We start from the raw sequence: 15752 nt of genomic DNA, 5'->3' as shown, positions 1-15752 counted from the left end.
TTGATTCCACATATTAGTGAAATCAAACAATATCAGTACCTTTCTCTGACTTATTTCACTTAGCATAGTGCCCTCAAGGTAATGGACCCCACCTCTTGATTGAAAGTGTTAACGAATTTGTGGCCTCCTTCAACTGCAACAGGTTCTTAAAAAGTTTGAAATTCCCCGACTGCCTCAGGGCAGACTCCCACAGCCCAATACCACAGGCCTGGTCTCCCTGTAGAATAAACATCAAGCAACAGCTTTCCAGAGTTTTCCTTGGGATCCAGACGCATAACTAGGAAAGTCTGCACCAAACAAAATCCACTGTGTACTTTGCCCACCAGGAGCACTGTCGGCAGCACTAACGTGTACAGGGGATTTCTTAAAACTTGATTATGAATACCTGGAGTGGGATTCTTGCCAGGTCACATGGGGCTAACCAGTTTATTATTCCATGTCTCTGTTTCTTCATTGAAAAGAGATAACTAGCCTGTACCACTCAGATCTTTTGATTAAAAAACGTATTTTAAGTGCTCTATTATACCTGGATAAAAGGGGCTTTGGAAATATAAATTATGATCTATCAAGGTTGAAACAGCTCAAACTGATGCATTTTCCTGGCCACTCCAGTGTTATCCAAGGTAACCAGATTTTTTTTTTTTCCCCTTTCAGGGCAAAGCTTAGGTTTGGGGATTTGGAGTATAGTTAGAACAAGATTTTATTAGATCCTCCAGGCAAGGAGGACTTCTATGTTAAATTACTAGTTTATAGTCCTGGGGAATTTTAGCTAGAATTTTAAAAGTACAATTTAATGATTTAATATTACGCTCTATTATAAAATCTAACATGTATTAAAAAATTAAGCAGATCAAAATTTAAAATAGTAAGATGGAATATAAAATTGTGTTAGGTGGCAAATTATTGGGACTCGGTACAGCATTTGACACTTTTGAAACCACCCAAAGCAATCTCTATATTACTAATTATCTATGTTAACACAATCAAAAAGTAGGCCTCCATTTATCCCCATAAACCTCTCTCAATCATGCACATAGCATGTAAGTCACCTATGAAGTCTTTAACAGAGCAATGCCTGGACTTCACATCCTGAGATACTCATCTGGCAAGTTACACTTTTTAAACCCCCAAGTGATTTTGATACACAGGGAAACTTAAAAACACTAGCTAGAAACAGGACAACAGTCACACTAAGGCAGTTGCTCAAGCTCAGCACTTCTGACATTTGGGGCCAGATAAACCTTTGTCATGGCGGCTCGGCCTGTGTAAAGGATATTTAGCAGCATCCCCGACCTCCATCCTTTGGATGCCAGTAGTATGTTCCCTCTTAGTGTGACAACCAAAAATTCTGGTCACTGTGCCAAATGTTCCCTGGAGACGAAAGCAAAACTAGCTACAAACCACTGCTCTAAGGACTGAGAGGTGAAAATCCATTCTTCAAATGACATGTAGGTACTTGCGGGGAGCAATCTTTCCAGATTATGAATGGGAAGTAGTTCTGTTAAATTCCTATTCCAGGCATGACATAATCTTTCTTAATCCTTCCTTCAAACACCTCATTTTCTGTCTACCCTTCATTCCTAATACCTCCTGCTCTGAACGCCTGAAGTCATTCTTCATCTATTTCAGTGTAGTAAGAACTCCCCTTCTTTACCTCCCATCTGCTTTCTTGCATATACTTTCACTTCCAACCTCAAGAATGTTCTTTCTGCTTTCAGTAGGTTTATGTTCAAAAGGCTCTCATCCAGAGGCCCTGAGTGATGGCGTATGGAGTCAGGGGTGACAAACTGTTCACCCTCAGCAACTGCTCTGCATCTGAACGAGGTCTCTTTTTTCTGGCTACCACAGCCTTGAAGATTAGTACTTTGAAAGAATGACCTTTTACTGAATGAATTATGCCCTGTCTGAAGGCAACAAGTCCAGGAAGCAGGAAAACATAACTCCTGTAAATAATGCATTGTGACACTTCTACCTTTTGATGAGGCTTTAGAAGGACTTTACTGGCTATCTAATAAACCTCTAACTATCTGAACAGGTATCTATCACAGAGATCCTGTCAAAAGCCTATAGGAGACAATTGTTTTCCAAGAGGAATGCTGTCCCCTACATGTTAACAATTTCTCAAGATTCCTCAGACTCTAATCCCACTGTCAGGTAGGCTCACATTACTGTACATCCGACTCTTTATCTCCCACAAAATTACCTTGACAGAATTAACACAGTATGCCTTTGGCATCTTCTTATACAGTAGTGTAATAGCAATGCAGTATGTAAAATATCTTTGTATTTTTTCTAAATTGCCATTGATGAAATCACCCAGTACATTGCTCTATGTTCCTTACATAAAGACCCAGGTGACAAGTTCCCCCGAAAATGAGGAGGAAATAAGTAAGCTCTCTGCTGACCAAGTGTTACAGACTGGTGAATATTAAAGACGTCTCCCCATTTTCCTTTTCTGCTTGACAACTAGGAGTACAGACCTAAATTCCTTGCTCTGTTCCAGCAAAATTCCTAACTTAAGAACTTGGGGTAATAGGTCGCCTGGGTGGCTCAGCCCTTAAGCGTCTACCTTTGGCTCAGGTCATGATCCCAGGGTCCTGGAATCCAGGCCTGCACCAGGTTCCCTGCTCAGCAGGGAGCCTGCTTCTCCCTCTCCTACTCCCCCTACTTGTGTTCCCTCGCTAGCTGTGTCTCTGTCAAATAAATAAATAACATCTTAAAAAAAAAAAAAAGAACTTAGGGTAAAACTGTTTTCATCTCTCCCATTCTAGGGCCTCTTGTTAAAATCTTTTTACTTCTCTTAATTATTTTCAGATGAGTTTTTTAATTACAGAGTGGTCAAGGTCCACACTAGAGAGAAGTGGGCTATGTAAATGAATGCAAATGTTAAAAAAAATATTAATTTGTTCAATATGCATGTTTTCCTTGATTGAATTTTGATGTCTTAGAGAATACATTTAAAAATCACCTGAAACTCATTCATCCTGGTCCAGTTTTTTATACTGTTTTCCAACTTATTTTAAAATGATGGATGGTTATGTAATGGATGGATTATTATTTGGGACAAAATTATGAGGAAAAGAAAAATTACATTTCCCTCTATTCAAGTGGGTTGTTCCAAAATCACAAGCAGTAATTCCTGCAAAGGAGTCAAGTGTCTTATGCTCCTACCCCATTGTAATTGTGAAGAAAATTAAATTTCATCCCATTGCTATTTATTGGGTTTCTGCTTTGAGAAGTGCACTAAATAATTCGGCTCCCAAAAGGACTCAAATTTCAAACTCATTCTGGTCTTGGTAGGCTGTGGTGTAACGGTATCTCCAAGAGGGGCAGCCTCCTTCGAAGTGTTAGACCCAGCCCCCATTTTGTCCTCTATTTGCCGATGTTTGCTCTTTTCTCGGTGTATTTCCTGAGTTCACAAGTTCAATTTCTCCCCTCTGCCAAGATCTGACTCCTCTTCGTCCCATCTAAGACTGATGTTCCAGAACCAGAACTCGGCTTTTTCCTTCGTCCCCTACCCCTGCCTCCCCTACAGCCACGTTTCACTGTGACAGAATCCTGCTTCACTTTCTCAGACTACAGCAGTCTTCCGCCCTCAAGGCATTAGGTCCCCCTCCTTCCTTCAGCTCCGGGTCCCGTCCCTGATCCGTCTGGTCTCCCCACGTGGGGTGTCGTAGATATTTAAGTGTTTTCCCCAACTTCAGGTGGCTTCTCAGAGCGGCCTCCCTCTCCCCCAAAACCCCCGGCCTAGGGGTCTAGCTGCCACAACTTAGGCCTCAGGCCGCGATCACCACCATCCACCTCCATCCACCTCCAGAACGTCAGCGTCTCCTCCCCCTCACTGGGTTCTGGAGCCCCGAGTCTGACGACCCCGTCCCCACCCTCGCCCTGCCTGCACGGCCCCGTCGCGTCGCACGCACCCACTCGTTGGCCCGATGGCCGAAAGTGTACAGAGCCACCTGGCTGGCCACGTCCACGATGCGGTTGATATAGGGGTCGTGGCGCTGCAGGGCCGCCAAGCTGATGTCGCGCCCCTTTCCCACCAGGCCGCCCGCCGCCACCGCCGCCATCTTCCCTCCCTCCCAGACATCAACCCAGGGTTGTCGGAAGCCACTCTCAATAGATCGCAGAACGAGCGAGCCGCCTCGCAACCGAAAACACGCGGCGACCGCAAGGCCGGGGAGGCCTTCCTTCTCCAGCCGTGCCCCCGCCCCCACCTCCGGTGACGGACGCAAGACATTACTAATCGATGGCCGCGCTCCCGCCCCCGACGATCGTTGCCAGGGGCAACCGCAAGCCCCGGCTAGAGGTCTGAACCAGGGGTCCCCTTCCCCAAGCGCTGTTTTCTTCTTACATGAGCCTTGGAGCTGCACGCGCGGTTGGGTGTATCGCTTGGTTGTGTTCGACGCCTTGGAGTGTCTTTGGCGTGCAGTGATCAAACCTGTAATAATAAATAAACGTCAAAAGCTAGTAACTAAAGAGAAAGGGAACTGTGATTTCTGTATGTACAAACACCCAGTGGTTCTCAAAGTACGGAATTCCCCCCGGGAATTCCACAGACCCTTCCAGGGGTCTGCCATGTGAAAACTATTTTCATGACAATACTAAGATTTCTTTGCCTCTTTCACTGTGTTGACATTTGCACCAGTGGTGCAAAAACAATGGGGAGTAAAAAGTCAGGCGTCTTAGAGTGATTCAAGGCGGGGCACCGCGGCAAAAGTCAGTGTCGCTTGAGGGTGTTCCTCATAAAGCAGTAAAAATTATTAATTTTATTAGAGTTCAGCTTTTTGCTTCACTTTTTAAAGATTTATTTTTTGAGAGCGAGAGAGCGAACGGGTGTGCGAGTGGAGGAGGGGCAGAGGGTGAGAATCTGAAGCATGATTCCCCGCTGAGCCCTGATCCCCGAAAGAAACATCCCCTTCGTCTCCCCACCGTGAGATCAGGACCTCAGCTAAAAAAACCAAGAGCCCCCGGCTCAACCAACTGAGCTACCCAGGCGCTCCACACTTTTAAAATTCTGTGTCAAAAAATAAGAAGTATGTGCAAAGCACCTGTGCTGAACACAAGAGTACCACATACTCGTCCCTAGGAAACCACTTCTGTGCTTGAGTTGCAAGCTGAACTAATATTTTTATTTTCACGGGACACTATTTTTACTTGAAAGAAAGATAGACTAACTATGGTTATTCAGACAGGTATTCGATAGGCATTTTTTCGAAAATAAATCTTGTGCCTCTGTCACTTCCAGGAAAACAAGGACCGTTATTGTTACCGGTGATAATTTTTGAGCTTTCAACTGAGAAATAGAAGTTTAGGAAACATGTCCTACCAGGAGTTGGACGGCTTCTCAGTACTTAAAGTCTTTTCTGATGAGGTCGGTGGGCATTTAGAAAGTCTGTGATGAGGAATTTGGTCTTTAAACATTGGGAGACGGGAATATTGTCAGTCTGATACAGGCTATAACTGGTTGTACCATTTTGTTAAAATCTTTTAGCAAGTGTTGAACATTTCTATTGTAAACGAATTTACCTTCAAGCCTTGGGGCCTATGAGCAAAGTCTACCTTTCCCAATAATTCAGGGAATATAAATACACCCCAGTTGGCTCCCAAGTAGTTGGTCCAGTGCCTTGTGAATAGAAATTTAGTAAATGCTTATTCTATTGCACTACACCACGAGTTAGTTGCATTTACTCATGTAAAGTCTTTTTTTTTTCTTTTTAAGAGTGCATGACTTATAGAATACTGAAATCCAAGTTGGGATAAAAGAGCATACAATAGTAAGTCCTGATCTTTCAGAGTTTACTCAAGAAGATAGGAAAAAATAGAAAGTTTTTTTTTTTTTAACTTTCTATATTGTAAGGAAAAAAAGGAAAAGGGAAAACCCTTGAGGATTAGAAGTCATGCAGAAAACGAAGATACATAACATCGCAATGACTTCACCATTGCCGTATCGTTCATTTCCTGGCCCACAGAGCTTTGTTCTCTTTTTAAAAAATTCTTTTCCCCCAAATTCTTAAAGATCCATCCTTCTAGGATGAAGACAGACTTCTGCCTCCTTTCTTCTTGAATAACCTGTGTAAAATCAGGTCATTATTACTTACCTAAACATACTAAGTTGCAGGCTCTATGTTAGCAAAAGACCATTTATAATTGGCTAATTCTTATTTAATACACATAACATTAACTTCCATTGGTTTCCACAGTGCTGGCATACTTCCACTGTGTTTCTGGAGGTCTTATTATAATACCTCGAATAGCTATTCATGACTTTGGGTTTTCATGATGATTTTATAATTGTCATTACAAGATAAAACGTGTGTTAACACTTGGTATTTAAAGTTATATACCAGAATTTAAAACAAATTTGTAGTATGAAAAAAAATAATGTCCAGGTCTATGATTTTTATACCATTGCAATGACTAAGATAAAATTCACCACATAATCCACCAAGATAATTGTGGGAACATAGTATGCTTCAGTTATTTGAAAATAGGGATATAATCATCGAAACATTGAAAAATGTTCGGTTTTGTAGCTATGTGTGCTTGTATACAAATATAAAAAGACTTCTTATGGCATAATAATCTGAAACATAAATATACAGTTTGCTTTACTACTCTTTTCTTTGTTGTGTAAATGTCCCCTAATTTTTGCATTTCCTACTCTATTCCTAGAGTAGAATGTGTTAGAATAGAGAGGAAGGAGCAGCTTTCAGGATGCCCCCTAAGAGCGTGTGATTCTAAAATGATTTAAACAACCTCTGATGGTTTGCTTGTGCTGCCTGTATGAATCGTCTTTTTACTAGGAATTTTGTACTAAAAGATTATAGAAATAAAGAATTAAAGAAACCCTCTTTCTCCTAGTGGTGGGAAATGGTTTGAAGCTTGTTATCAGTTGTTTTCAAGGCATGGTTCATTTCTTTGTTAGGAAACAATATACAATGGGAGAGGCACCCCTTGGAAAGGAGAACTACTCTAACCTCTTTTTATCTATATGAATTTCACCAAGTGACCTCACCTTTAACTTGGGGATCCTAACTGATATCTGTCCTACCAATTTTGTGGGATAAATGGGATCAAGTTAGAAAGCATACTAGAAAAAGATTTTCAATCTATCAAATGTTCTGCAAATGAAAAAAGCTATTATTATTATTACTACTACTACATCATCATTAGCATTATTTTCAATACTGTAAATATCTTTTTAAAAGATTTATTTATTTATTTTAGAGAAAGAGCACACACGCTTGAGCCGGGGGAGGGGCAGAAAGAGAGGGAGACAAGCAGACTCCTATCTGAGTGCGGAGCCCTACCCTAGGACCCAGAGATGATGACCTGAGCTGAAACCAAGATAAGATGCTCAACCAACTGAACCACCCAGGCACCCCTGTTACTATTATTTCTAACAGAAGTCTAGAAGGATCCTTCTTGTCCGATTACCTAGCCAATACTTGGTTCATTTCAACAAAGTTCTGTGTGACAAGGAGCTCCCTAATTCCCCAGGCAGTTCATTACCAGGATTTTAATAAGATGGAGAATGTGAGCTAAAACATACTTATCAGAAACTTCACAAACAGAGGAAGAAATAATATAAGAGATAGAGGTCTGTGTTCCATGAGACTGCAAAGTAGTTAAGTATGAAACAGCCATCAGAGAGCCCTGAAGCAGAATGAGAAGGGGCAGGTGTGGGAAGAAAGGGGCCTGTTGGTTGAGCTTTTGCTCAAGCTTGAATTTCTCTAATCTGGGCCCAGCCACAGCCTGGATTAAGCCTCTGCCAACCTGGCCTGGAGCAGACCTGGGCCATTGGAGCTCTTTGGAGTAGGGAGACCACACTTAACCCATTCTCTTCTAATCTCACTTTGCCTCTCTGCCAGTCACACTAAACCTATTCACTTTACCTCATTGTTAGGGGTCAGGCTTAATGGGCATAGAGGACCTCTACATGAAACATGTCTTCCCAGTTGCTTCCTAATGCCTGGAACATACTAAAACATAAGGAAGCGCCTTTAATTCCACATGAAGAGATTATAGGCTTTAAATACCAAGACCACCGTGGTAACTAACATCTGTGAGTCTCAGCGACTGAGTGCTAAGAGGGAGGGAAAGCAAGATGTGGAAAGGGCGCGTTGAGACAGCTGAAGACAGATCTTCCCATTTTACGAGTGCGCGGTGGAAATGACCGTGGACGTTGCAGATACCACCTGCCCAGTCTCTGCCAACACAGGCAGCTCTGCATCATATGATTCAGGAAGCTGTTGTTGAATGTGGCCAATTTCACATAAGGGAGTTTTGTCCTGGGACAGAACAGGGTGTGGGGGATTGCTGGTGGATCGCGCATGAGGACAGCAAACTGAGTTGCATCTCCCGTTACCTAGCTGTGTGTGGTGCTAGCCGGGTCACCATAGCAGCACTAACACCAAAGAGGGATGACCTTATGATTATGTGATTTGGGTAGAGCCCACAGTTCTAGGCAAGCCACATGCCTTCTCGGTGGAATAAAGTGATTGAATTAGAAGGACGCTCCCCACTCTAAACTGCATGGCTCTCTGTGGAGCCACCTCCATTCATCTCAACTGCAGCTCTCTTTACAAAAACGTGGACGAGCCCGGAAACAATAATGACCAGTCTGTTTGATGCACATTGAAATTAGGCCAAGACAGCAGTCCGTTAAGGACTTATTAACATTATTTCAAAACTAAGGGCTGAATGTTTAAATCAAGGAAGAGAAAAAGGTGTTTTCCTTCCTTCATGGTGCTCTTTTGTTCTCAGAGGGAAGCAGTCACTATTGGGAGGAAGGGATGTGTATCCTGACTACCCTTTAGGTGACCCTATTGCCAGGGGTGATCAGCCTTCTCTGCAGATTTTTAATTCAGGTGAAATGCATATTTCAAGTTACCTTGATGATCTACATGGCAGCCTATGGGAAGCAATCAGTAAAAAAGTATCAGGGACTGCTAGATGGAATGCATTTGAAGAATTTTCTGATTTCTTATTATCGATGCAACCTACCATGTCAGCTCTTCAGTTTGTGATTGATTTTTCTCTTTTTAAACTGATTTGTGAAACCCCAAAGGAAAATGAATGGCAAAATACTGTGCTGAACTAAACTTAAGTCCAAGGTAAGAGGCTGTGGAAAAACACTTCGCTTGGTCAGGTGCTAGGACTGCAAAAATGGGCTAGAGGTTTAAGGGGGAGGCAGAGAAGCTGTTGATAGAATGCTGAGATTTCAAAACATCTCCCAACCTGGCCCCTCAAGCCTATCTTATATACTCTCCATGGGGACAAGCCCATAGGCCAAATCTGGCCCTCTGCCTGTTTTATAAATAAAGTTTTATTGGGACACAATCAAGCTCAATGTATTGATAGATGCCATCTAAAATAAAACAGCACAGTTGAGTGGCTGCAATGGGAACCAGATGACCTGCAAAGCCTAAGATATTTACTTTCAAAAAGTTTGCTGACTGCCGGTATATTTGTTAAACAAATCAATAAGTAACTTATGTCAGTAGTCACCCAGTTTGTGCACTTGTCAGCACATAACAAATCAGAAAGAATGACAAATTATGAGACCCAGTTTTATTCTTAAGGAACTTAAAATCTAGTTAAGGAGACAAAGCTAAGCATATGTGAAAAAATGGTGAACTATAAAACATAATACATAATCAAGGGTTAAACTGTGATGTGTAGACAAGTACCAGAATTTGAAGAAAGGCAGGGAGGATCTGTGAGTCCTCTAGTAGTTCGAGCAGGCACTGTTTAATATAATAAAGTTCCAGAATACCATAAGAGCTTGGATGTTCCTTTGAGATCCTCTGTAATTGGATTTGACCTGTATTTCTACTCTAGTGTCGTTTAAGTCACTGATATTTTTGGCCCTGTACTTTGGGGATACCTTTAATGACCAGAACTATTTCTGAGTAAGTTTCACTGACTGATTTTTCTGGGATTTGGGATTCCTTCAATATCCCTAAACTACAGAGAATTTAATTCAGTCATAGCAGCATAATGTCTTTCTTTTTTGGAGAAAATATAGTATAATGAGAAGAATGTGAGTTTTGGAGTCAGAGACTCCCAGATCTAAATCTTGGTCTCGTCTCCGCCTTGCTATATAACCTTGGGGGTTCTGTTAAGCTCTGGGCCTCAGTTTCTTCACCCACAAAATAAGGACAATAATAGCACACACGTCTTCAGGTTGTTGCGAGAACTAAATCAAATAATTCGTGAGAAGTGCTTAGAATCTAAAGTGTCTGGTACAAAGATGGGGCTCTATCAATGTTTTACGGTTGGCCGTTGCTTTTGATAACAGCAAGATTTATGCCCTGGACAAGAGAGTCACACATCCAGAATGAAAATTAGTGCTTTATCATTTATAAAGGCATTTTGCATATGGTAAACAAATGGTAAACAAACTAATGCAAAGTGTGGAATTACTTCTCCCCCTTCTTAGTTTGCTAATGGTTGTGATTCTTAATTTTTAACATTATCCCCATTGCCAGGCCCCTAATTTATTTTAGGATGTCCTTGGGAACTTGGGGACAGGGAGGAGTATATAAAACATGCAAATTCAGATCTACACGCTGGTGTACTAAGGGGTCTTGAGTGCTTTCGGGGTCTGTATTGACTGTCTTTGGAGGTGAGGCAGGCTGGCAGAGATTCTAGCCTTGTGGTTTGGGGATCAGCATCCGTAGGTTTTCTCCTATTTCTGAGACTATGGGAGAAATCATTTGGTAACCAGACCAATGTTTCTTATTTGTAATAGAGAATAATGACATTCAGTTTTGTAACTGGAGTATTCCTGAAAGAGCTCTTTGAAACACTTTAAGTATTTTGATGTACTCCTAACCTATGAGGCTTTAAAATCAGGACTGTCCAAAGAAGGCTGTGCTTCCTCTGTGGATAAAGCCTGATGAGAGCATTGCTTTTTGTTTCCCTTGAGGTAATTTGAAGATTAAAGGGCAAGGTGTTTTCTACATTTCCTGTTGGTAATAAGCAGTCTTCTACAGGGCTTTGACCTTCGCTACTGTTACGGACTCCTAGGAGCAATGCCTGTGACCCCAGCCAGCCTGGCTCACGCCATTCTGGAGATCACTGCCTCCGGGGGCTTTAGTACATCTTCAGAGAACTGCAAACACTGAATCCATAGTTTGGTTTTGTTGCTTTTGTTAAGAATTATATGGGCTTTATAAGAAAACAAGAAAATGTCAGGAAAACAAACATGTTTATTTAACCCAAATAAGCCAAAATTAGTCTAAACTGTGAGAGCTCTTGTAATAAGTAGGGCAGCTCCTGTCTCCCTAGTTCCCTGGGAAGTAGGTAGCAAGTATTGGTGTATTCATTTGTCGATAGCCTTTACGTGTAATCATTTATTTGCTCAGTGAACAGTTAGTAGGCTCTTATAAAGGAACAGGCACAGGGCTGGGAGCTGAGACTACTACAGTGAACAAGACAAGCATGCCCTGCCCTTCTGGAGTGTAGACTCAAACTGGGAAGATGGACACCTAAACAGGCAATGACAGTCAGGTGGGGTCGGCGCCATGTCAATAGTTTAGGAGCACATGGTGGAGGTACAAGGAAGCCTTCGGTTCCTTTAAATGATTTGCCAAGAATAACAAAATGAAGGTGTTGTACAACCTCTCTTTGACCCAGACCAGGGTGGAATGGGCCTAAGAGTCAGAGACTGGGCCCTGGTTATTCTGACACCATGAGTTTTCTTGGGTGGTTTCAGCGTTTTGTCTTAGAGAGGCAGTAGAGATTGTCTAAGTAATGGCACAGACATCGTATCCCAAAGCCATGTTACTCCTCTCTGGTCTTGGAGCAGAGCAGATTAAGTAAGACCCTCCCAAGGGCAATCCTTCTTCCTTGGGGACTACCGAGTCCTGGCCCCATATTCTTCTGTATGAATAGGAGGTACTTGAACTACCAGTAGTTTTCATCTGCTCAGCCCTCCCTCATTCTTCTCCTAGGGGTTTCCCTTCTGGAGAGGACACATTGTATTCTCTACTTCTTCACACTTGTCACCCTGAGGCAAGGCAGAGAACCCACTGTCACCTACGAAAGGGCTAGTTTACTAGTCAGTAGAGCCTCCTATACTCTGTCCCTTTCCCCAGTGCTAAACGATCATCTTCAAGTAGGGCTAGCAAGGTGTACTCATTGGGCTACATTTATTCTTTCTTATTCTTCCTAAGGAGTTACACAGCTTTTATTCCTTCACTGCATTTCGTAAAGTAAACTATAGTGCTGGTTTGTCATAGCCCCAATTTCCCTTCAGTAGGAGCTAAAACATCCAGGAGAAGGCTGGCTGGAAGTCCACATATGGGGATCCCAGGAGACCCTCTTTGCCCTGCCTGAAGTTAAGAGTTGATAAGGGGCAGGGATAATTCCTAGACATTTCAGCTTGAATTATCACCAAGATAAGCAGTTTCAGCCACTTTGTAGGGAAGAAAACTAAAGAAGCAGCTTTTGTGAGGTAACATCAGCTTAGAGTAGAGAGAGTCTAGAGCAGACATTCTCAACCCTGGCTACACATCATAACTGCTTGAAGGCATTTGAAAAGAAGTTTCGATGGCCAGGGCTCATCCAGACAAGTTAATCAAACTCTCCAGTTGGGCCTTGGTAAATCTCCTTAAAATGAGTCTAACTGCTGACTGGTTCAAGAGCCACTGGCCAGCCTGGTTGGCAGCCTCTGTGCCAAGGACAAGCTTCCTGGGTTTGAATGTGGCTCAGCCAGTGTGGGTCATTCCTCATCCCATGTCAACCTCAGTTTCCTTCTCTATAAAATGAGGTTCCTAATGAATCTGACTTTGGACAGTTGTTGTTGAGGATTAAATATGAGGAAAGCACCTGAAACCTATCAGGTACTCAATAAAAACAGTAATGACAAAACAGAACTAGACCAGGCAATGCTCTGTCCACCATGATCATTTATTAAGGCCTGTGGTGATCAATTCTGCGACAAACGGGATGCTCCATCCTTTAAATGATCCACTTTATTAAAAAATGACATGAATGGCCTTGTTTCTCAAATAAGGAAGAGTATTCCTTATTTTAAAGCTTCTTAAACCTCATTCTATTTAATGTCTCCTGCCTGGTATAATTTATTTATTTGTCCATCCATTTGTTCTTTGATTTGACAAACATTTGTCATGTTCCTATTAGGTTGCCAAGTACTATCTAAATATCATCAATATAACAAAAATTAAAAACAGGCCCTACTTTCCAGGGGCTTAAAGTTTGATGGAGGAGATACATGAAGACAAATCACTGTACACTGTCTTTACTATGACAATAGATTTATAAAAATAAATAAGTACAGTTCTAAGAAGAGTTTCTGGTCCTCCAGGGAATCTGGGCGACCAAAATACTATTACAATTTTGGCATTACTTAAGGTGTCAAATGCTGGCTTCAGCCCAAGATATTCTGATTTAATTGATAGGTATGTGACCCAAGCATAAGGAATTTTAAAAGCTTCCAGCTGATGTTAACGTATGTTCAAGTTTGGGAACCACTGATTTAGGAACTTCTTATTCATCAAGGATACAACTCTAGATAGACTGGAGCTGCATGCTTAGGAGGCTTATGGACATGCCTTACACTTTGAGATTGGGACTTAATTCTCTAGGCAACAGGCTGCAATTGAAGAGAGAGGTGACGTATGATTTGCAGAAAGATAATTCTGGCTGTAATGTAGAAAATGGGTAGGGCTGGAGACAGGATAACCCACTGGGGAGAAGAGATGACACCAAGGGCCTAAATTAGACTGGGATGGTGGGACTCTGATGCCAGGTATCAAAACCCTGGGCCCATCAGGGAAAGGAACAGGAGTCAGAGCAATGGAAATATTTTGCTTCTGCTGGTTTTCAGCTTTGAAACTGAATTGCCGTCTTGGTAAACATCTAAAGAATTCAGTGGATATTCCATAAGTTGGTCTTTAAATGAAGACAGCCCCTTCAAGAACTCTCAAGCATTTATGGGTTTCAGAATGACACAGAGGTGGGTTTTTGCCCTTAAAAAATAAAGGGACGCAGATTCTGTAATTATTCAGTTAATTGTGGCAAAGTAGATCATTAAGCTCCCAAATAGACTTTTTGGAGGGAGGGGACAGGAATGGTCTGGCTACTTACATTGATCCAATTACCTGGATAATTGCCAAATATCCACTTACCATTGTGATGTGAAGATTTTTTTTTAAATTTTTGCCTTATCTAATGCTTCGTGTAATCAAAATGTATTTTTACTGTTGTTGGGTCTGTGGAGCTAATGTGACTCTGGTGGCGAGATGACTGGGTTCATTTGTCTCGTGCTCCATGAAATTCAGTTGTCAGTCAAGTCCTAATGCCAGACTCATCACTCTCAAGAAAGAGGCCAAAGACAGCAAGAAGAGCCCAGCTGGAGGCTCGCACCTTGTCTGGAAGACACAGCACGACAAATCAGAAAGACCTTTGGTTGCCTTCTAGACTGACCCAACACAAAGTGAGGTTCTGAATATTTTTCACAGTAGCCCTCTAAAACATAAAAATCATTCTTTGCTCAAGAGTCCTACAAAATCAAGCCTCTGGCCGGAGTTTGAAGACTACTGGTCTAAACTGTGCACAAAACAGCACATAGAAGGCTGATTTGCAGCATTTGCTGATTTCCCTGCTGTAGCTCTCTTACCCTGACTTGATTTCACATAGCAACGCTAACGTCACCAGCTGCAGAGTAGGGGAGGGGTGCTCAGTGGCCTATGGTTTCCACCGTTTAACAGACGTAATAACACCAAGAACAAATATAATGGTAAAATGTAGTAAAGAGTTAGGAAGTAATGAGGTTTTGACTATCTCTCTCTTTTGTTTTTGAGGCAACTTATTTAATTGTAAGCTTACATAATTTGATACCTGCTATGTTTAACAACTGGTACACAAAATTTTGGAAAATTTAACGATCTTCCCTCACCAGCTGGTACAAACTGGCTCTAGCACACCACTCATAGGAGAAGGGAAGGGGGAGAAACGGCTAGGGTAAAAGTGAGGGAGGGAGGGAAGATGAAATTCAACTGTGGGCAAACCCTTGATCCATCAATTGAGAGGTAGCCAAGCTTGGGCATTACGCGAGGCAGCAGCTGATTTTACAGAGCTAATTTGGTCTCTCTATCTTAATAAGCATGACTCAACTAATTTGGGAAGAAAACTCAGTTCAGTTTGACCAATACCTGGCAGACACAGAACTCAATTTAATACGTGGCAAATCTGATTTTAAAAACACAGTACGAGAATTTACATGTGAGTAAAACTGTGATGGTAAAACAGAAGATAGAGCTTTTGCCTCACCATCATGTTGGGTTTTCTTTCCCAATCCTGCTCTCTTATAAAAATGCACATAAACTGAAACGAGCTAAAGCAGCAGTCCCATCCCTAACTGAAAAAAAAAAAAAATAACCCTCCTTTTAACTTTGCCTGATGTGGGAGTAAAATTTGTCACTCTCCAGTGAGAGATGGGATTCCCGATTTCTATGGATGTTCTTGAAGGGAGAAGAGTAGACGTCAAATGGGGTGGCTCCCTTAGTCATTTCTTGGGCTCTAAGCTGTTTGAGTCTTTAACTGCTCCAGAATGGTGCAGAATGGATGGTTTGGTAGGAAGGAAGGAGGAAGGGGGAAAAGCAGAGGTTGACATGTTTGAGGACGGAAAGTAGAATCCAGATGGCCTCTAAGATAATGTTATTTTTGTGAGGGGCATTGTTAGATTTGCTCACAGATTGATTCAGTTTGTGCCCATA

General features: G+C 42.0%; 1 protein-coding gene across 1 annotated transcript in view; it reads right to left on the bottom strand.

The window, feature by feature from the left end:
* Positions 1-4084, bottom strand: part of LOC111159677 (decapping mRNA 1B) — a 53697-nt gene extending 49613 nt beyond the window's left edge. Inside the window, exon 1 of the mRNA XM_022522249.1 lies at positions 3921-4084. Coding sequence (XP_022377957.1) covers positions 3921-4070 — 150 coding nt within the window. The 5' untranslated portion in view covers positions 4071-4084. The remainder of the gene's footprint in view (positions 1-3920) is intronic.
* Between the last annotated feature and the right edge of the window lie 11668 nt (positions 4085-15752).

The sequence above is a fragment of the Enhydra lutris genome, unplaced genomic scaffold (genome assembly GCF_002288905.1).
Source record: "Enhydra lutris kenyoni isolate GAN:26980312 unplaced genomic scaffold, ASM228890v2 scaffoldscaffold69, whole genome shotgun sequence".
In the NCBI taxonomy this organism is placed as follows: domain Eukaryota; kingdom Metazoa; phylum Chordata; class Mammalia; order Carnivora; family Mustelidae; genus Enhydra; species Enhydra lutris.
Note: the sequence above shows the minus strand (reverse complement) of the source record. Positions and strands in the feature narration are given on the sequence as shown.